General features: G+C 38.4%; 2 protein-coding genes across 3 annotated transcripts in view; one reads left to right on the top strand and one right to left on the bottom strand.

Moving 5' to 3' along the window:
• LOC121320518 (GA-binding protein alpha chain-like) lies at nt 1-20,501 on the bottom strand. 2 transcript variants are annotated; one of them, XM_041258911.1, is made up of 10 exons: nt 20,378-20,501; nt 14,682-14,803; nt 14,260-14,404; nt 5,776-5,860; nt 4,917-5,171; nt 4,328-4,522; nt 3,330-3,386; nt 1,868-2,011; nt 1,367-1,559; nt 1-463 (listed from the first exon to the last, which is right to left on the bottom strand). In XM_041258911.1, the coding sequence occupies exons 2-10, from the start codon at nt 14,756-14,758 to the stop codon at nt 238-240; spliced, it is 1,377 nt and encodes a 458-aa protein (XP_041114845.1). In that variant the 5' UTR covers nt 14,759-14,803; nt 20,378-20,501; the 3' UTR covers nt 1-237. The 2 variants fall into 2 exon arrangements, with proteins under 2 accessions (XP_041114845.1, XP_041114844.1); XM_041258910.1 differs by having other exon boundaries at nt 14,682-14,785; nt 20,378-20,500.
• Nucleotides 19,654-22,821, top strand: part of atp5pf (ATP synthase peripheral stalk subunit F6) — a 5,740-nt gene continuing 2,572 nt past the window's right edge. The window contains exons 1-2 of the mRNA XM_041258917.1: nt 19,654-19,763; nt 22,388-22,569. Of these exons, the coding sequence (XP_041114851.1) occupies nt 22,400-22,569 (170 nt within the window). The 5' untranslated portion in view covers nt 19,654-19,763; nt 22,388-22,399. The remainder of the gene's footprint in view (nt 19,764-22,387; nt 22,570-22,821) is intronic.

Here is a 22,821-nt window from a genome sequence, read left to right as displayed (position 1 = left end):
TTTATCAGAAGGAAAACAGTGTGCCTAGGTGGCATTCTTTGTATGCCTTAAATATTTCCTATTTGGTTACTGAGGTTGTTTAAGAGCCAAAACAGCTTCAATATTTATTATTATTATTAGAAAGATGTCCAGCAGTCCAGGAATAATGCTTTTCATTTGTTTTCCTGTGCCACTCAATGCTCCCCATCCCCTTTCTTTTTCCTTTTCCCTTTCCCCCAGACTGTCCTCTCAACCCCTTCAGCTGCTGTCCTTGTCCCCCTGCATGGTGGCGAGGGTGACGGTGGTGACAGGCTGGCTCAGGCCGTGAAGCTGCATGCGCGCCAGCTTCTTTTGCTCGCATTCCGTCACCAGGTGGTTGAGCTCCCCAGCACTGTAGCCGATCAGCGTCTTTAGGTCACACACAAACTTGTAAACGAAGCGCTTTCCTTGAACCTTGCAGATCATATCCCCATCGTAGTAATACCTGAGAGAAAGAGAGGGGCAGTGAGACCAAGACCCCCAGCAACAATTCCCAAATCAACCAGAATTGAACTTAAATGTCTGGATTTGTTTGGTACCGAAGAGAACACTGGTGTCCCAATACCTCATATTTGGTGTGCCGCATTTTGAGTTTTTATCTTAAACAAAAATTCTGGAGTTTTTTTTTTACATATTAAAATATCCACTAAACATCCACTAAAAATATTATATTTTCGTGCAAGTATTTCAATTTAGTTTCTGTTCAAGCTAGAAGTTACTACGCCCAGCAATTGCCACAATAAATCAGACTTTGAATGGCCAACATAATCAGGTGATAATGTGTGTTTGTGACGTGACAGAGAACCACAGCTGAACGTTATTTGATCCTCTGACATCTAAACATCTGCTGTATCCTAGGATACAGTGTAGGACTGCTTATTACAATGTCAGAGTCAAAATAAAACAGACAAAAATTGGGTATTAAATCAGTAAAAACCATGTTCAATTAAAAAAAAAAAAAAATCCTGTTTTACGGTAAAATTTGTAATAAACCGGAAATATGGAACACTACTCATACTACAGTAGAACCTCACAGTTATGAACACCAAGCTTACGAACTGACCAGTCTACCGAATGCCCAACTTTCAGCCGCAAGTATGCAAATCACTCAACTATGTGTGCAATGCAACCAGATAGGCACTCCTATGTGGCGTGCTGGTCATGGGGAGGGCAAAATTACTGAAAATTTGCATCATTATATACAACATGATAAATACAATCATACTTGATTAAGCATTTTTTAAATTGACTGTTTCTACATGTTCTGAATTTTGAACTGGCGTTCCTATTCTCAGTCATATGAAAGCCTAGTTGCAGACTAGCCAGTGTGAATATCATAGGTCCTCACCTGAGGGCGCGGCTGAGCTTCTCGTAGTTCATGGTGGGCTTGTTCTTGCGCTGGCCCCACTTGTGTGCCACCAGCTCAGGCTGGTTCAGTTTGAACTCTCCGTCGTCGCCCACCCAGGAGATGCAGTCTCGAGAGTCCTTGTCAGTCAGGAGCTCCAGCAGAAACTGCCACAACTGAATCTGACCATTATTACCTGGGAGACCACAGAGAAGAGTGAGGAATCTGTCACTCACATAGTGTAGATTTCCTATTCTAAACTCCAATGGGGTTTATTTTTAATGTTGCAATACATGTTTAAACTTCTCATAAGGTAGGCTGTCAGGTTTTCCTACCTTGTGAGGACTTTATGGACTACCCTAAAAATACACACAGACTTCTGCCTATCCTCTCAGTTTGCTATGAACAGCATCCTCCCATATTACACACACAAAATCCATAAACTCTGATTCCTATGAGAAAACATACACTTGTAGATAACACCTCTGCTTCTTGCTTTCTTACCTGTCCTGTTCCCCGGAGAGCTGCGGTCCTCTCCCCCAGATATCCTGGGGGCTCGCTGCACCTTGCTCTGCTTGCCGGTGTTATTCAGCACTTTGATGGCAGTGGGGGTGGTTTGCTGGACTGAGGCTGGGATGATCTGAACAGCTGTGTGGTGTGGAAAGACATGGAAATCTGGATCATAATCAGAAAATACAACGGCCTTACTTTGCAAATATAGTGTGAAAGGTATGCTATGATTTCCATTTCATGAGAGTAGGTGTTAAAACTTCATGACGACACTGGACTCAGCTCTCGCCAAGATACGCACCAACTAAGACATAGCTTTTACTGTAAACTAATGTGATCCATCTACGTTTCCTTCCATCTGAAGATGCAGATATCCTTCTGCCTGGTGTTTATGGCTGAAGTGTAATATTGGCTCCAGGGATCAACCACAGTGCGGCCTCCCTAGCGCATCAGCATGACAACCTTCTGGACTGAGCTGAGTAGGGTACTTCTCTGGGGTCTTCAAGTGGGCACCTTCTATCCTTGGTGTTTCGTCAACTAGCCCACAACACCTTAAGAGGGCTGGACAGTGATTCTGTTGCCCCAGCATCACCCTCCCCCCCCCGTCCCCCGTCCCCCACTCAGCTAAGCCCAGGTTACTTACCTTCCTTTACAAAAACTTTTTTTTTTTTTTTTTTTAAACTGTGCTTGAGATCCCCAACCAGAATCTTTTCGTATCAACCAGAGCCAGTTGCTGCTCCTCTCTGCTGCTTTAGATAAGTTCTTCACTATGCGTCGCAACTCTTGACCACTGAATCCAATGTCTCTGAGAAACTGGGTTGTAGAGTATGCCACAAATCCTCACAACCCACCTCCACTGGGTAAACCTGGACTCTACATCCTCGCTGCTCCGCTTGTTGATCCAGACCACAAGACAGTATCAGGTTGTTAGTGGTGGCAATCTCAAGTGGGAAAATAAGCCTGGCAGCATTTTCCAGTCTCTTGCAGCTTCCAGTTGTCCTAGACAAGTTTTGGTTTTAATACCTTTTCTTGGAGGTTGCTCCCCTGGATGGAGGAATGTTGTTCTTCGTGTGTCATGTATTGCTGGCAATGGTGGTAACCTGTTGGTCATGCTGCGCTTATCTTCCAATGCTAAGGCCAAACATCGCAGCACTTGGTCATGACGCCAAGTAAACCGTCCTTGGCTAAGGCATCACCTTACATCCTGTCAAAATGTCTCTTAATGTAGCTGGCTATGTAGTAGAGCTTCTTCCATGTAGATTTTTTCACATCTTTAGTGTAGATATATATATATATATATATATATATATATATATATATATATATATATACACACACACACACACACACACACACACACACACCAGTCAAAAGTTTGAGTACACCTGCTTGAAACCAGGTTTTTCACGATTGTGTTTTATGTGTATAGAAAATCAGCTGTAAATAAAATACTCACGCTGATCAATGGTGACAGTGGCTATCTGTCCACTTTGATCCTGGCTGGCCAGCACGTCTGTAGAAGAAAATCACAAATCGCTAACACATCTGTACACTGAAGGATTTCTATAGATCTAACAGACATCGATGACAATTAAAAATGTTTTAAAAAAGAGGGCCCTAATCTCCATTCTGGAAAAGACTATTGTCCAATCTAAATGTAAAGACGGGGGGTGCTAATGCCAAGCACTGTAAAGCCATACAGCTAAAGCATGTTTCTGTTACAATGTGGAGAGGAACGTTCTAACAGTATTGCTATGATATACAAGACGCCATCATTTGAAGCTGAACAAACACCCTCATTAGCCAGGTTGAGCGAGACCCAAATCTCACAACAGTTAGGTGTAAAGGTGTAAGACCATTTAGGTTGCCAAAGATTATGGTTTTAAAAGTGACAAAGTGAAAAAATCTTAAGACGTGATAAGTTGATCTTTGCTGATTAGAATGAGCAGAGAGAATACACCACCTCACCACTGAAAAACAAAAAGCGTTTAAAATCCTGATAAAATATCTGCACCTGTGGTGCCCTTGGTTGTGTCTGGCAATGCAGTCACAAGGGCATCACAGCATGGGGTGGAGCTGCACTTACTGTGAACAGACTGTGGATCTATCTCTTACACTTGGCTATTAACAAATTGATAGAAGGGGCAGACCAATGCCACTATGGTGTTCTACTTCAGGCGGTTCATTCATGAGTAAGGGACCAGCACACAGGACAGATTATTGTCAAGCCTACTCTATTTATGCAAATATCACATCTAGGTTCCCCAGCCATTTATTAATAAAATTAAATGTCAGGATTAAAAGCTTATCGTTACTGAAGACAAAAAATATTCTTGTAATGAAAGTCAATTCAGAGCCCAAATGTTTCTCACATTGGTAACTCAAAACACAGACTCTCTTCTGCAATTTACTCAGTGTTTTGGTAAATCAAAGACTCTCCTGCAGTGTACTCACACTTGCGCAGCAGCTCCAGGTGGCTCCAGAGGATCTCTCCGTGAGGCACACGCTGCAAGAAGTCCTCTTGGGTGAATCCGCAGAGCTCTCTACCGGGGATGTGGATACTGGCTACGTCCACGTCCACCATGCTGAACTCCTTCATCACCCACACCGCCCAGTGGATCACCTGGTCTGCTGTCCACTGCACTGGGTCTGGCGAGCACACAGCCAGCCAGCCGTCAAACAAAAGTCACAATAAAATACATACTACAGGGTTTTCCATAATGATATTGCCTATGATACCCATTTATGGGACACCCTGTACAGTACGACAGGACTACGACAGTATAACTATTTTGTAAAAAGGCAAAACTTTTGTGAGACAGAGGGAGCATGTACTCATACCAACTGAAGAACCAACCAAGTATCACAATTCATGTGACATTGAAACACAATGACTTGGTTCCCTGTAAGCAACATTCTCCGACATACAACACAGTGAAGTGGCAATAGCATGTTTAAAACCTGAATGTATGACTGTGTGCTCTAACACAACACAGATGGGTGTAAAATGAAGGACACCACTAGTGTTCGAGGGGTTTCTCACCATATGGGATACCCAGCCGGACCTGTTCTTTGCGGTAACCCTCAAGGGCAGCGGCCCAGCGTGTGACCTGCTCAGAGGTCTCATCGGCGATGATGCCCCCCACTATGTGTTTGTTGCCGTCCAGGGTGATGACCTGACCCTCCTCTACCAGCTGATCCTCCTCCACCACCCCAGAGTGTGCGTCGGGGTCAATCACAACCTCCACTGTCTCCACCGGCTTCACAATCTCCAAGATATTCAGCTTGGGCTCCACGCCTACCAGGGGAGACAAGCACAGACATAGACAGAGAGGGTTAAAGGACAGCACACAGGACCTGGCTCACTGGCACACTAGATACAGGCTTATTCGTAAACTTTAGTCTTATAATATCTGAATAGTATAATCAACTAAGCAGAAACTGTATTTTCCGATGGGACTGTCCAGAGTAAACGAACGAAGGACATTTGTGATCTGAACTTGAACATGCAGGTTCACATCCCATTTCCCCTTTCAAGATCACTGCAGAAGTAGTAAAGATAGGAAAATCGGATGACTGCCAGTCACTGCTTGATAAATAAAGTCATCCACCTCCCACTATAATTCTCTACTCCTGTTAAATGTATTTGTGTACCTCTACATTAGTAATAGATTTTAGCCTAGCGTATAGCACCACCTGGTAGTCCTCTGTTGTAACTGTTGTTCACTTTCTAAGAATCTGAAAGTGGAAAAGTAAACTATGTTATGCATAACTCTACTGCTCAGCATGTTATAATCAACCAAAGCACAATGAAAAAAGAATTAAATAAGAATGAGGTTTGCAACTGTTGAGATTCTTTGCAAATCCCCAGTGCTCCAGTGGGCCGAGTGAGAAACAATTACCTTGTCTGGAGATGACCTGCACACTGAGCTGGACAGTCCCATCAGTCTTCACTCCTTGGTCAAATAGGCTGTGGTCAGGGTCCAGCTGGAGGAGATGGACAAGCAGAGAGGTGGTTAGAAAGGTAAACTCCCGAAACTGGGTCTGGCACACGGACTACAAAACTTGCTGTGGGGTAACAAGAAAGGAACAGATCAGAAATCTTAAGCGGTTGTCAACGGAGATCTTTCACACACAGACAAGAGTACAAAATAGGGGGTGAAAATATTAACCAAAATGCCAGTGAATCAGGGTACTTTGTCATCTGAGATAGATGTGTAGTGCATCATGTAACGAACCAAATTTTGACCCGCATATTATGACTTGGGGGGGGGGGGGGGGGGGGGGACCTGTATGTGTATGTTTGTACACAGTATATCCCTTGTCAAATACTATGGCATTGGTCCAGATTTTCTTCAAGGCCATTTACATGAAAATTGAATGAATGCCTGTTATACTGACAAGTCACTGACATCAGAATATTACTTTTGTGGCACTGGGTCTATCCTAGCAGTGATATCGGTGACTTACCCAATGCAAAAATAATAAACATTAAGCAAGAGGAGTTGTGTGATGCAGGTGAGAAGACAGCTGTCTAACTCTGAAGCTCCGTGCCCCTGCATTGAAAATCCTAAACTATCCTAATTAATACAGCTCTAGCACGACTAAACAGAATGCCAAAAGAGGAATTAACCTCTTGAGATACAATGGCTGACCGACAGAACACAGTCAGACTGCCCCTGCCCCCACCAAAGAAAAAAAAAAAAAAAAAAGCAATGAAAGCAAAAAATCCCCCTTAACCAACAGATCCAGAAACATAACAAGATGACAATTTAGCAGATGTACAGCCTGACCCAAACAATATTGCTAAGGACATTGCAAATATCTATGCAGTACTGAAAACTCTCAGATGATCTATGAAGCCTAAAAGACTTTAAAGCCTCTATGGCAGCAATAGAGGGAAAACTTTCTGATATAATGACACGAGTGCCGAGTGCAGAGGGTTGAAAACAGGATTGAGGTCCAGGAGGAGGCTCTGGAAGAAGTGAAGGTTGATCCTCCTATCTCCCAGTCTCAATTGGAGACACTTCGCAGCAAGCCGGACGACATAGAAAACAGAAATCGCCACAATAACGTCCTCTTTGTTGGATTTCCTGAGGGATCTTAAGAAAAACTCTTCCTAACATTCTGGGTTTGGAGGAGGATTATGGGAAACTAAAAATGTACAGAGCTGATTGGTCCCTGGAACTGCACCATGACCCTGACCAACGTCTAAGACCCACCATTGCAAGATTTCTGCGATTTCAAGATCGTAATTGATCCTCCTTTCTGCCAGAAAGAAAGAGATTTGCTGGGAAGGATACAGAATGTCTTTCCTGGCCTATCAAGAGCCATACAAGAGAAACTGCAGAAATTTATTTCAACCAAGAAATTACTACATGAGCATAACATAAAATTCACTCTATTCCGGCTACACTGAGGATTGACACAGAAGTGGGCACCTGACATTTTGAAGACCCAGTGAAAGCTATGCAGTATGTGTGCTCCTTAGCTTGGAGCTTGGATACAAACACTTTAAACTCTTTCAAATGTCCACAACCTTTGCTACCCCTATCAACTTCATCTGTGCAGCAAGACGGACCGAGTAAGCACCCTAAATTTATACAGAAACAAATTTATGTTTTGTTTTGCTCTAATGTTTTTTTTTTCGTCATACTATAATGGGGTTAAGGAAAAAAAAAAAAAAGAACATAGGGCCTACATGTTTTCTAAGTGTACAGTAATGAATAGTAATGAATGATGTTACTTTATTATTTACTTTATGGATTTATTTTTTATCAGCCCTCAAAATACAAAAACCAGTGATACAAAAATATAATTTCAATTTCAGCACCTAGTGCATATGGCAATACAGCAAACCACCACTGTTCCCTTCAGTTCACTAAGTGGCAGCCAGAGTAATTAATTTAACCACTATGCATGCATATGGGCATATGGGTATGTGTGTATATGTTTATGTATATAGGCGTGTATGCCTGTGTGTGGGTATGCATGCATGTATATATGCACACATACATATATACACACACACAGTTGTAGTCAAAAGTTTACATACCCCAATAAATGTATCATTTCTAGAAATTTCTCGAAAATAATTTTAGGCAAAATCTTTTGTAGCAAAAGTTTTGCTTTTGTGGATGAGGACAAAATATATATTTATATATCAAAACTCAAAAAATACTAAATTCAAAAGTATTTATACCATTTGATGCTATGACAGTATTGGTCTACAGGGTGCCAGAAATTTCAATATGATCAGGATGTGAAGTTAAGGCCATGAAGAGAAGGCAATGCTGCCTCCATTACGCATGAAAATACAGGGGCACCAAGGCAGTTCTAGGGGGCAAAAAGGCAAAATATAAATCCAATCCAATCCAAACCAATGCAATTTTATACTCATTCATAAAACAGAAAAATAAATACAGAGCCTATTATGTTGATGAAATGTTAATTCAAACAAACAAAAAGCAATGTTTTCTGGGTGATTCAGACACTAATGTTACAAAAATAAAATATAGGTCACCTTTCCATTGTAAAAAATAAAATGGTATAAAAGTATTCAATTTAAAACCAAACTTTCATAATGAAAAATTACAAAAGGTAATTTGGCAAAAAAAAAAAAAAATATTTAGGGTATTTTTTTTTTTTACTAAAAGTCTATCACCCTGTTAAGTAGAGTTAAATACAATGCTTGTCTGTGTCCTTTAATTAAAGCTTTAAAAAAAAAAAACTTGAAACAAAAAGTTTGTCAGGCAATGGAGAGTGCTCTGCATCACAGCTGGATCTACATAATATTAGAGGTTTACATTTGAGAGATTTTATATAGTTTCACAGTTCTTGAAACTTCAGTGCAAAGGATTTACAGTTTTGTTATGGTGCATTGCGGGATAACAAGGTATGCCGTTTTAAAGCACACACATTCTAACTCCTTTTGTGAAAGCACATGTTTTATAGTTAAAAAGCAAAACTACGTAAGGTAGTGAGAAGGTATTACACAAAAATAAAACAGAAATCAATCCACTTCTCTATATTGTGTTTAGTTCACTATTATGTCCTCGCTCTTACTCATAACGCAAGGCCCTGCTACTTGAACCATGTTATACATTGCTACTTGCTCGTTTTGGGTTTTTTTTTTTTTGTTTGGATTTGAGCAAAGGAGACAGTTTCATTAAAAATGCTGTTCTATAATCAGTTGATGTTTGAGGAAATATGGGGGGGGGGGGTACTAGCAATGTTCATAAAATAGAGAGGAAGAAGAAAAAAGGGAAAAAGAAAAACATAGTGGAATAGATTCACAAATAAGTGCCGATAGAATAGCATTGTTTAAGGATCGGTGTTCAGTTCGATCTAACATCAAAATATATATTAAGAAAGGTTCCAGGAGACGATTTACAGTGTTTAACAGGAGATGTTTTTACACCGATACGCATTATGTGATATTCTAACTAAAGAGTTTTAAACATAAGCATATTGAAATCAATTATAGAAGTGATAGCAGAGATTAATATTGGATCTTTTTAAAGAGAAAAAAAAGGGAATTGATATATATGTTGTGAGCATCGATAACTGAATTGGGCATGTGGTGGATCCCACTAGGAGAATCAGACCTTAAAGTTGCACTAATGATTTTGTTCCTTTTATTTTTAATCCAGTTGGATGTGCAGTTACTGTTTTTTTTTATTTATTTTCTTTCTTTTTTGTGCCAGTTGTTGTTAGTATATTGCATATGGACAGTTTCCAGATGTCTGTTTACCTTTTCTCTCTGATAAAATATGCAAGCCTCCAACTAAAAATAACAGCTTAGGTATTGCCTCATGGAATGTTAAGGACTTAAATTACCCTATTAAAACAAAGAAGGTGTTATCCAGTCTTGTCATCGAACTGTGATCTTGCATTTTTACAGGAGACACATCTCTTGGAAGGGAACGCAAAGAAATTATGCAGAGACTGGGTCGGACATGTATCTTTTAGTGTGGGTACCAGCAAAAGCGGGGGAGGGGAATTGCCATTTACTCCACAAAAAAAAAAAAACTACAATTTATGCTTGTTAAAGAAATGAGGGCTCAAATGGGTAGATTCGTAATATTGGCTGAGATACAGGGCCAGGGGTATCCTACCTAATGTCTATGCTCCAAATGGTGACCCTGAATTTTGTGGCAATCTGGAAAATAAACTAAATTAAATGGGTCAATGTCCATTATTAGCAGGTGGAGACTTTAAAAATCAGATAATGGATCCAATTTTGGACCGCAGTTCTCCTTTCACAGGCCATGTACTTAAGTCAGTGAGAGTGTTGAACGACAGGTGTGACGGATTGTGCTTAGTAGACATTTGGCACCTGCAAAATCCCAAGGATAGAGACTACACATTCTTATCTTCTCACAATTTCTTATCAAAACCTCTTATTAATTCAACTATATCCTGTGCAACTGTCAATACTGCTGTGTCAGGGCACACCTGTATATCCCTCCCAACTGCCTGCATTTACAAAAATGAACAAATCTCCAAGATCGAGGTTTAACTCTAATCATTTACAAGGTGAAGAATTCAGAGATTGCCTTAGAGCCCAAATTGCTCTCTATAGAGAGGCTAATATGCCTTTTTCCCCTTCTTTGTAGGTAACCTGGGAAGATATGAAGGCTTTTCTGAGGGGCTTTATTATTTAATACTCTTCACGAAAGAAAAAAAGCTGTTGCAGCTAAACTGACAGTCGAAAAGGAACTTCAAACAGCAGAAAATATCTTCAAGCAGAACAGGTCTGCAACCAATTTAAGAGTATTGGTAATGATAAAATATGAACATAACCGTCTCCTGATTTAAAAAAAAAAAGAAAAGCAGATTTTGCCTTACTTATGGTTAAACAAAAGTATTTTGAGGAAGGAGATAAGGTAGGGTGATTATTAGCTCGCTATATAAACAACGAGAGGAAGCACCTATCGTATCAGTGGTGAGGACTCAAGGGGGAAATCTTGTGACCGAGTCATGCAAAATAAACCAAAATGTTATCATACATTGTATTCTTCTGAGGCATCAACACAGAAATGTGAGTTGCAATCTTTCTTTGACAAATTGGGCTTCCAAGGACTAGATGACCAAGACAGAGACTCCCTGGATGCCCCAATAACATTGGAGGAGGTAATGGAGGCAATAAAGAGCTTACCCTCGAACAAGACCCCAGGTCTGGACGGTTTCACAGGGGAATTCTACAAAAGTAACGTCACTGAATTGGCTGCGTTCCTATTAAACATGTTCACAGAATCATTTACAAACAACTCCTTACCAACCACCCCAAGCGGCCGATGCTCATCTGACAATATTAGGCGTCCGATTGATATTATGTAGCTGCACAAAAAGCTGACTCTCCAATGGCTACTACCTCATTAGATGCAGAGAAGGCCATGGACAGGGTGGAGTGGGAGTATTTATTCTTTACATTGCAATCATTTGGTATTGGTCCTAACTTCACTCGTTGGGTGCAATTGATATATCAACACCCAACAGCAGCAGGTTTAACAGACGGCTTAATGTACAAGTAGATAACCTGGGATTGGCACCAGACAGTGATACCCTCTCATCCATACTATTTGTTCTAGCACTGGAACCACTTGCTGCTGCTGTTCGCATAAACCCATCTTTCCCAGGTGTTTAGTTCAACACATAAGCTCCTGCTCTATGCCACTGACATCCTGTTCGTGTCCGACCCAGAGAACTGTATTCCAGCCCTACGTAAAGCAGTGAACTCATTCTCCAAATTCTTAGGATACAAAATGAACAGGGCGAAGTCAGAGACACTCCCCCTAATAGCCTTCTGTCACAAATCTCTATTCCGGGTAGGCTCATTTCAATGGCCAAGGAGAGGTATAAAATACTGGGGCCTTACAGTTTCATGCAATATTGAACCCTTGTTAGATAAAATTACAGCTGATTTTACTAGATAGTCATCTTTGTTTTTGTCTCCATGGGGAAAAGCAAATATTATTAAAATGAACAGCGAACTCAAATTAAAATATTTACTGCACACTTCCTAGTAAGATCTCAAACAAATACTTTTTTCAATTTGGCAGACATTGTAACCAGTTTCCACGGAATGGGAAATGCCCTAGACTTCATTTGAGAAAATTATAAAGGCCTGTGGATGGAGGAAGGTTGGGTATAGATTTTACTGGACCCCCTCCAGACTACATAGATTAGGCCTACCGGATTCTCCAAATTGTTGGAAGTGCCAAGCAGAGGAGAGGACACTGGTTCATATTATGTGGGCTTGTCCCTGAATTAAAATATTCTGGTTGGAGGTTCACAATGTCTTGCAGTATGTTGTTAGGATAGACATTCCTTACTGCCCCACACTTTACACTCTGGATGACCCCTCCAGATTAGCACACCTTCCTGCCTATAAAGCACTGGATCTAGACTGCGCTATTTATTGGTAGAAAACTTTTGGTATGAGGGTGGAAATCCATGGAAGCCCCCTCTCTACATGAATGGCAGTTACATCTGGGTAGTATTACATTATTATAGGCTAATTAACAAAATGGGAAGATCCAAGCAAAGATGGTACAGATAGGTGGGCCTTCTTGAGCACCCTAAGTCGAGTAAAACATTCCTTCTCTGAGGGCATTTCGTTTCCGGGCTTGTGTTTCCATGGACACCGTGAATGGACCAATCAGTTTTGAGCTTACATTGAAAGTCTTAGAGTGTGTACAATCTGCATTAATAAACCATTTGTACATGTAATTTGTACACCAAAGTGATTTTCTGTTTCAACATTACTCTTTTCCACTTCATATACCTATAACTTGATATTTATGTACTGGACTTTTACTTTCAAGCTAAGTTGTTCAAGTAAATGCCAACACATTATTTATGGTTATTTGTATTTATTTTAATCAAGTAACAGTTTATAGAATTGTTTTTTAAATTATTAAACAAAAGAAAAAATATAACCTTCCGTAGAAATCAATTTAATGTTTGCAGAAAATGCAACAGAAATGAACTTCTGAAAACTGTAAAAAAAAAAAAAAATGGCAGTTCTCATAAGCACATTTAAAAAAATGTATTATTTATTTATTTATGCACTTGCGCATTCTCGGACTTGGTAGTCCATGAGAAACCACAACATGGGAAAGTATATATACTCATATCTTGGAACACTAAAAACAAATGTAAGGACTGGTTGGTTCCATGAATATTTTTAGAAACTTAAAATGTGTCTTGTTTTTTTGTATAAAATGCAAAAGAAAAAATGGAACACGTCAAAAAATAGAAAACAAAATACATTTGATGGCTTACCTTTTCTGTATACCAATTAATACTGCTGCTTATCTTTTCATTTAGAAATTGCTTCTCATTTTTCTCTTCTGTCTCACTTAGCACTATGGTATATATATATATAATGTGACATTGTTTGTTTTTGTGCCGGAAATATAATTTCTCTGTTTCATTGGTGTCTGGTTCTGTCTTTCTTTCACCCTCCTGCACCCTCACTGGGGGAGGACCCCCATACCCCCCTTGCATGAGCACTGGGGGAGGACCCCCATACCCACCCTGCCTTCTACTTGGGATTTCTAGCTTCCTACTTTAAATGAAAATGAAAAGAATGATTAGTAATTGAATCCCGGCACAACGGTAAATATAAAGGCACGAAGCACTCACTAGGGGTTAGTGTGTTTGTGAGTGTAGAACAGGTGTGGAGATAGAGGAGAAACAAAAACAAAAAGTAATTATAAACAATTGCTATACGTGCTGGCTATCAACCAGCACGATACTTCTTTGTCTGTTGTCTGTTGTCTGTTGTCTGTTAGTCCACTGTTTGTTTGTCTGTCTATTCATTTGGCCATTTTGCCCTTTATTTTGAGTGTTTTGTTTTGTTTAAATCTTTGTTTGTTTATTAAAACACTGAGCGCTGTTGCGTCTCAGTTTCGCCCGCAGTTGCTGTGAGTTGTGGATTAATTTCCTGGCCTGACGTCACCCCTACAGCCAGCTTGTCCACACCCACACAGAGTGGCAACCCAATCCACTTAAAAAACACTTGTGTACTTTAGTGAATGACTTGCCTCACAGAGATACGAGACACCTGGAACCGCAAGGAGACAGGGTTACACTGGAACTTCTTTTATTTATTCATTTAATTTTATTAATATAAGAATGGTATTTATTTCCTTACTTAATACATTTAGTTTATGTGTATTTGTTTTGTTTAATCATCATTATGTTTATCTTTTCAACTGGTTGTGTATACAGATAATTCATTATATTACAATGTGCTTTGTTCATAACCGGTAGTTATTTTGTTGTAAAAACAAGGAAAATCTGAAAAAAAAAAAAAAAAAACATCAAGTAAACCAAATAATTAGGAATAGAGTTGTGAAGTTTGTTTTTTTATTTACCTGAATATCTTGCAGACAAATCTCATGGCCTTCCAGTGAGCACTGGAGACGGGGCTCCAGCAGCTTTTTGAGGTTCCCGATTGGCTCATTAATGTCGATGGCCTGGGTGACAAATTCAGCTGTTGTGATTGTCTGCTCCACAATCCTGCAACAGAGACTCTCCCTTTAACACTTGTAATAAAAAGAAAAATACATAAAAAACCCTAATTATATGAGGTCTTATACGTGGGTAAGAAATGTGTGCAAATATGTCAAGCACAACTGAACTCCAAGCTGTCAGTTTGCATGTCAAGATGTATTGGGACAGAATGTGTCTGTTCGTTTGAGTATGTTTGTCAGTATGCCTGCTTGCAGTTATCTGTCATGGTGTATGACAAGTTGAGCAAGTGTGTGTGGGTGTTATGGTGCGGCTGAGTGCTCACCCTTCTTCCATACACTCCTGCTTCTCCTGTCCATCTATCTCAATCTCGATCAGCTCCTCCGTCTCTCCCTTCGACATGGTTGTGCAACTCTCCCCAACTCCTGCCTGACAAAACACACAGAACTACTATCATTACACTGTATCCGAAGTCTTCAAATAGAAACATCTTCATACCCCCCCCTTCAATGTTTCCTTCGACTATGTAATGAAAAGCTCTTTAGAGGAGTCAACAATTTTGTTTCAAGGTGGTCTTCGTACTTTCAAATTATGAATTAATTGTTCAATTTTGACAAATATTGGGTGACTTTCACGTGAATTGTCATGTGTAATTGAATTGTAAAATGTATTGGTTTGTAATACTTTACCCAACCACCAAATATTCTGCCAGCAACCACCTTGTAGCAAACCTGAACCATAACTGCACAACCCAGTAACAACACGCTTCCACGTAAAGGTCATCCAATATCTTTTTCATTGCAAAACATATGAGAATCAGGAAACACAGCTCTGGTGCACTGCTGCAGTGGCTGTTCAAACCTCACCAGAGTGTATGACATCACAAAAACATCAAATTTAAAGAGAAATAAATGTGTGGTTACCGTGGCATCAAAAGTCTATACCTCCAATGTTTGTTTTCAAACACACTTTCCCTTGACAAAGGTATGTTAAACATACCGAAGCATTGGAAAGTTGGCTCTTTGATTTGGCTTTCCATAGACAGACTATGGGTGCGTTAAGTAAGTGAGCAGCTCAGTAAAAGAATCAACTTAACGACTTGCTCAGTTCTGCTCCTGCTGAGCTGCTCAGAGCGCTCCGGCGCATTTCTCATCAGTGACCAGAGGGAGCGAACGCAATGGCCACCTGCAGAAAACAAGTGGAGATGACAGGCAGGATTGACAAATACGTTTGTCAAGAAAGATGAACTGGTTTCGACTTATGAAGTTATGTATTTATTAATTGGCTAAATAAGATGGTAAAATTGTTGTTTTCGAATTTGTATCATTTAATTTCATTTAAAAAAAATGCAGAGCTGTTTTACAGTTATTAATGTATTATTATGCTTGTAGTATTAATATTATTCAGAATTTTCATTATTAATGTAGGTATTGTGGGTATTAAACACAGCCAGATATTAGGTTCAGTCCAGAGCGCTGAACTCAGTGAGGTCCAGCAGGGGACACCTTTGGGGCAACGCCCGCCATCTGGCGGTGGGGTGGCATACAAACCCGTGGCCGATGATCTGGTTTAGTTGAGAGTCATGTGCACATGAAGAGAGTGCTCCCTAGTTCCCTGCCCCAGGGGTCGTGGAGATATAAGGTACAATGAGACCACCCCCTCCCTATGGCAAATCCCATTATAAAAAAACCATTGGGGTAAGGCTTGGCAAAATGGCCTTTTTTAATTCTGTGCATCCAAATACTTGACATTAAAACTTTTAAGAATTAAGGCTACTGTTTGTTATTCTGTCCCAAACCAGCAGGGGGGGGGGTCTAGATGATAGACATATGCTATTTGAAAGAAAAAAGTACACCGCTACAGAAAAAAAATAAACAAATAAAAATTCTTACCAGTTATTATAATTCACATAAAAGTAATAACCCATAGTTTGTTATATTAGTACAGCAAAATACCATGTTACATTTTAATTGAAAGGTTGTGGAAAGCAGATCTCTCACTCTTTCTCTCTCTGATCGTAATGTTAAAAATGCCAGCAAGCTTTCCCACCCATGTGACGACAGACATGGACCAATCAAAACGAGAGACTGTCATGCGGTTCCATCCCAAAAACTGGGCCTGTGTCATTCCTCCATAATCTGATTTGTTTACTTTTTACTGTCTCAGACTTTTAAATTGACATTCATGAGCTGTTGTGTTGATTCTGTGTTTTATATATATAAAACCAATCCTCACAGTTGGGGAACATTGTCAGAGCAGAAGAAAGCAAGTTTTCTTCCAGGACAACCTTGTACTTGGCTTGATTCATGCGTCCTTCACAAAGACAAATCTGCCAGATTCCAGCCTTGCTGAAGCACCCCCAGATCATCACGATCCTCCACCACATTTCACATTGGATGCGAGACACTGTGGCTTGTAGGCCTCTCCAGGACTCCATCTAACCATTAGATGACCAGGTGTTGGGCAAAGCTGAAAATTTGACTCATTTGGGGGTGATTCAGCAAGGCTGGAATCTGGCAGATTTGTCTTTGTGAAGAACGCATAAATCAAGCCAAGTACAAGGTTGTCCTGGAAGAAAACTTGCTTCCTTCTGCTCTGACAATGTTCCCCAACTCTGAGGATTGGTTTCTCCAGCAGGACAATGCTCCATGCCACACAGCCAGGTCAATCAAGGTGTGGATGAAGGACCACCAGATCAAGACCCTGTCATGGCCAGCCCAATCTCCAGACCTGAACCCCATTGAAAACCTCTGGAATGTGATCAAGAGGAAGATGGATGGTCACAAGCCATCAAACAAAGCCCAGCTGCTTGAATTTTTGCACCAGCAGTGGCATAAAGTCACCCAACATCAGTGTGAAAGACTGGTGGAGAGCATGCCAAGATGCATGAAAGCTGTGCTTGAAAATCAGGGTTATTCCACCAAATACTGATTTCTGAACTCTTCCTAAGTTAAAACGTTAGTATTGTGTTGTTTAAAAATGAATATGAACTTATTTTCTTTGCATTATTCGAGATCTGACAACACTGCATCTTTTTTGCTATTTTGACCAGTTGTCATTTTCTGCAAATAAATGCTCTAAATGACAATATTTTTATTTGGAATTTGGGAGAAATGTTGTCAGTAGTTTATAGAATCAAACAAAAATGTTCATTTTACCCAAACACATACCTATAAATAGTAAAACCAGAGAAACTGATAATTTTGCAGTGGTCTCTTAATTTTTTCCAGAGCTGTGTATATATATATATATATATATATATATTATATATATATATATATATATATATATATATATATATATATATACACACACACACATACATACATACATACACACACACACACACACACATTCGGAGTGTAGTGTGTCTCGAGAAAAAGTAAACGATTAAAAACCACTCCCATTAATTTACGTTATATAATAAATTATCATATATTCTATATATATATATCATATAATATATATATATATATATATATATATATATATATATATATATATATATAGCTCAAAGAGCCAGCTGCCCAATGTTTCGATATGTTGTACATATCTTTCTCAAGGGAGCATGTGTTTGAATCAAAATATTGGAGGTATTTATAGGTGTTTGATGGCATGACAACTACTTGTTATTGTTTATATTCAAATCCATGATTTATTCTTACATGATGTAATGCTGTTCTATATATTGTGACATCAATTTTACTTATATATTTCAATCTATATTAATTCTAATTAACATTATTTTATATAAACTTATATTTACATTATCATGCAATGCTGGCTCTGAGGATCAGCATGCACACCTTTTGAATTAATGTTGTTTATTTAATTATTTTTAACTTATACATATTTATTGGAATTAATTAGTTCATTCTTCGCTGTTGAGTCCAGCTGGCATAATCGTGTTCAGTCTATTTATCCATTTACTTAATTTTATTCTTCTATGTCGCATTGTCTAATTTTAGCTGTTCTAATACTACAAACTTTACATCATTTATGTCATGTCCTTGACTGATGAAGTGCTGTACTATTGGTTCATTATTTTTTTTTTTATTTCTAATTAATGAAAGGTGGTTTTGAATTATTTTATATAAAGTTGTTCCAGTCTCTCCAACATATTTTATTTCATCACATTCCATAAAAAACATTGCTATTTTTACAGTAGATATTAGTATTTCGTGGATATGTGGTGTTCTTATGTTTAATTATATTTTTACTTTTGTCCATGTATTTACAAACTTTACATGTACTAGTGCAAGTATTTGTAGATTATGTATTTTAACTTTACATTTCCTTTTGCTTCAATGTACATGGTGAACATGATAATATGGTCTCCCCCCGAAAAGCAAATTTGTGTTTTTTTTCCTTAATGTTTCAGCTTTTATATGAAGTAATTTAATTAGTTAGCTACCATAACAGCACAATAGTAAAACTGTACCTGAAAAACAATTAGATTTCCAGTACATTCCAATATATGAAATATACATTAACGCTACAGTGCAAACCTGGAATCCCTTGAATTACTGGCCGTATGTTTTCTGAGTGAAGTCATCCGCAGTGCTAATTAATAAAGACCTTTTTTAACAACTGCATTAGGTTACAATTTTGGTGTGGTTTGCATTGTTGGCAATATAGCTTCACACAGTGTAGCGAAAGGTTCTAGTAGTTTCCAAATTCAGTTCGGTAAACTGTTGTGTATTTGTAACGTCTGTCACACATGGTTTAGCTCTGGCTTTTCTGTTTTGCTGATGACATTATTATTTCAAAGTGTGTGTACCATTAATATGATGATAAATTAACATCATATGAAATCGTCCGTTGTATTGTGCCAATGCAGTCAGACTAGAAGGCCTTACTGCCTTTTTGGGTAGAACAACTACGACTGTACTAGGCCCACTGTTATTCACTCTTAAAACCTTTTAAACCTTACATTATATAACTGAAATGTTGAAATGCCTATTCTAAAAATGGTTGGTGTTTTCGCAAAGATTTATAAACTAAAAATATCAATGTTATCACCCCCCATGGCGCAACAACGTAGTTTTAAAATGGTGTAAATAAACCGCGCCCTCTGCACGCCAGCGGCTCAAACAAACCCTCACAATGCTGTTGATTATAATGGCATATCAAAATAGAGCTATCAACTTTTAAAAGAAAGATCTGCCCGGGTTTTACCAGACATTCTTGTTTCAAATGTGAAAACTACAAACGGAAATAGAAACAAACGGAAACAAAACAAAAGGGTAATGCCAGCAGGCCGGAAATCCTGGCAGAGATATAAACAGCGAGACTTACTATTCGAACCAGAGGGACAGATACTAACTTACTGGACTGAATAATACTAGCGGACAGTTTTTCAAATATAGATTTAAACTACCCCCTCAACAGAACCTTCACTCGCAAGGTAAATACGAAAAAGAAATACAGAAGATGCCGTATCATCATCAGTACTTACAATTTTGATTCAAAGCATCGATTCACCGATTAAACATTCGTTAAGCTTGTTATAAAATATACTATATATTTTTTTCACACAAATGCAAACGGGTATTTAGTATACACGCTTTCCACACATCAATACACAGATCAAGGAGTTAAGCGATGCGAGCTATTCAGTAAACACAAAAACTTCAAAGATCTGCGTAAGCAATACATTATACTAAAACGCTTCAAGATCGCCAATGGTGAGTAAGCTAACTCGACAAACTAAGCAATATTAAAAGTTATTAAACCACATGACCAAAACACTGTTTGACTACAATTTTATGCATAGACAAAAACAGATCCCCACAAAAAGAACGAAGGGCTGCACAGAAACGCGTGTTAACTTTTTCGTATAGTACAACAACGTGAAGCTACAGTCAGACTAGAGCCATAGCTTCTTGCACAAATATAGTAACTTCGCCAACACACTGTTATGTCTGAGAAAGTGCAGTAAACGCACGACTCCGACTGTTAAAATAGAAAACACACAACCACACCCCGCAGATTTAAATACCAATATTTAACATAACTTACCTTCAAAATAGATATTTACAGGATAATTTGTCCCAGAATTTGGTATGTCCGTTTACCACTATTTCTGAACCCGATTCAGCGGACTAGTACTAGGCGAGAGGGGGTGGCTTGGTGGAAACATGGCCATGCAAAAACAAAACAAAACAAAAAACACTGAAATTAATATATAACATTTTATTTATCAACATGAACTCTGTACATTATTGTATGTGTAGTACACATGTGTATAAACGAAAGCTTCTGTATTAAATATCAATTAAAGAAAGCATGATGAACTGGACTACAATTCCCAACAAACCCCTCGTCGCCTCATGTTGCTCGATAATTGAGCAGTTAAACCTTCCAAGATGGCAATTGTAGTCCCTCTTATACATTTAAACAAATACATTAAAAGGTAAAACCACAAAGGCTGGTGTTATCTAGATCCTTATGTCCAATTGGATTTATTGTGCAAAAATGGAATATAGCAAAAAATGATATGATTTCGATATTCAATTGATCACCGGAAGCTGTAAAAAAAAGTCAGTATTTTCTTTCTTTATCAGTAGTTTATTTACGAAAAAGTATAGAAATAAATATATTATTTATATATAAAAGTTTATTGTAGTCTTTGAATTGAAAAATATATATATATATATATATTTTTTTATTTACAAGAGTGTACTGACATGACAGCCAAAGTGCACTCACGTGACGCCGAATCGGTTCCGTTCGAAAAGGGCAAGGGTGTCACGTCTCTTAGTCGCAGGATTTTGTTCCACTGAAAAATTTAGTCCTAAAACCAACACAATAGTATTATGGTCTTGAATTAATTCTAAGTATACGATTTTTGGGAAGATAATTTTTCTTTATATATATATAATATATATATTATATATATATATATTATATATATATTATTATATATATATATATATTATATTAAAACTTGTGTGAAATATAATAATAAATATTAAATGATGTGTCAGTTAAATCACGTTTGAAATAATGAACTTAATAATTAATTTATTTGTTTATGTGTTTGTTTATTTATTAATATTGATGAATTATAAAAAAATCCATTTTAATTCAGTGTGGCTTCCAGGACAAATACATAGTAATGGTAGCTATCTACAAGGTGACCACTGTACAATTCGGCCTTCGCTGTGTGTGTTAATAATTATTATTTTCAATGGTTGTGCAGTTATGTTTATAATGCTTACGAAACGTAATTCTAAATGTCTTCTCAGTATTTCTGTGTTAAATTATTAGTTACAAAAAGTATGGTAGTCTGCTGTTCTTTTGCCTTCAGACTGGCAGTGGAAATGACTGCTACTTAAACCAATTTAGGCCATTGGCCTCCTTACTTGCACCAGTATGAATGACTGGGTTAGGGTTATGTTTTTAGCTAACGTTAGTTAGCCTTATTGATTTATCCGTCAGTAACAGTTAAGGTTGGGGATAGGTTAACATAGTGGTGTAAATAGTAAAAGGAAATCAAACAACATTGAAAACACTGCTGTTTGTGTATATATGGATACTTTTTTTTTTTTTTTTTTTTTTACACAGCAGTGGTGTAGATAATGCATAATTCCTATATTTACACACAGCACTGATAAGACATGACCCAAGATGTTACTCTTCACATACTGACAGGGTCATTGTAACCTTATCTTTTACATTACTGACACCTAAACTATAGAAAGCTTTGACTTGAGAGCCACCCCTCTTATTTAGATGATCCTGTACATGGTCATTTCATCTAACAAGATGCTTTTCTACCTGTAGTCGTCCTTCCTGAGCTTCATAAATAAAACTGCCCACAATTGATTTCAGTTAAGTGCCAGTCATGTTGTCAGTTTACTATGTTCTCTTTAATTTCCTGCTGTGATGCCCCCATTTGTGAAACAAATTGTTCAACAAAAACATGTCTACTTGACATAGTTTTAACTTTGAGTTCTAAAGTTATGGATGATTTCCCTATGTATTCCCTCTATACTCTAACCCCTGTCTTTCTCTTTCTCTGTACAGTGATACCCCAGGATGATTATGCAGCGCTTATCCCAGCTCTATCCCCTCCTGCGTTCGGCTGTCTCCCTGCAGCTCCGCAGGAACTTGGGGTTGACAGCTGTCGCCTTTAACAAGGCAAAGGAATTGGACCCTGTGCAAAAGCTCTTTGTTGAGAAGCTCAGAGAGTACACCACCAAGAGCAAGTGAGTACCTTGCTTGCTTGTGATCTGTTCATTTGGTCAAGACAACTCTTATAATTTATTAGAGTTGACATTTGTCACAATGTTTTGACCACCTTGGTTTTGATATTCGACAACTGCCTATCTTGCAAGGCAGAAAATGAGGAGGTAAACTCAAAGCACGGCACTGACTATAAAGAAACCTTTAAATGTACCTGGTTTGATTACTTATTTGATAACTTCCACAGATTGAAGGTTGAGAGAAATGTGAAAGTT

Source organism: Polyodon spathula, chromosome 9 (assembly GCF_017654505.1).
Source record: "Polyodon spathula isolate WHYD16114869_AA chromosome 9, ASM1765450v1, whole genome shotgun sequence".
Taxonomy (NCBI): domain Eukaryota; kingdom Metazoa; phylum Chordata; class Actinopteri; order Acipenseriformes; family Polyodontidae; genus Polyodon; species Polyodon spathula.
The sequence above is the reverse complement of the archived record's forward strand: the minus strand, read 5'-3'. Positions and strand labels throughout refer to the sequence as shown.

Bases quoted from the DNA above. Each gene is read 5' to 3' on its own strand.
- LOC121320518 (XM_041258911.1), bottom strand. From the start codon at position 14,758: ATGTCGAAGGGAGAGACGGAGGAGCTGATCGAGATTGAGATAGATGGA. The intron at 14,405-14,681 runs GTGAGCACTCAG...TCTCTGTTGCAG, and splicing joins CAGGAGTGTATGGAAGAAGG to GATTGTGGAGCAGACAATCA. The intron at 3,387-4,327 runs GTGAGTACACTG...TTTCTTCTACAG, and splicing joins CCTGGAGCTGCTGCGCAAGT to ACGTGCTGGCCAGCCAGGAT.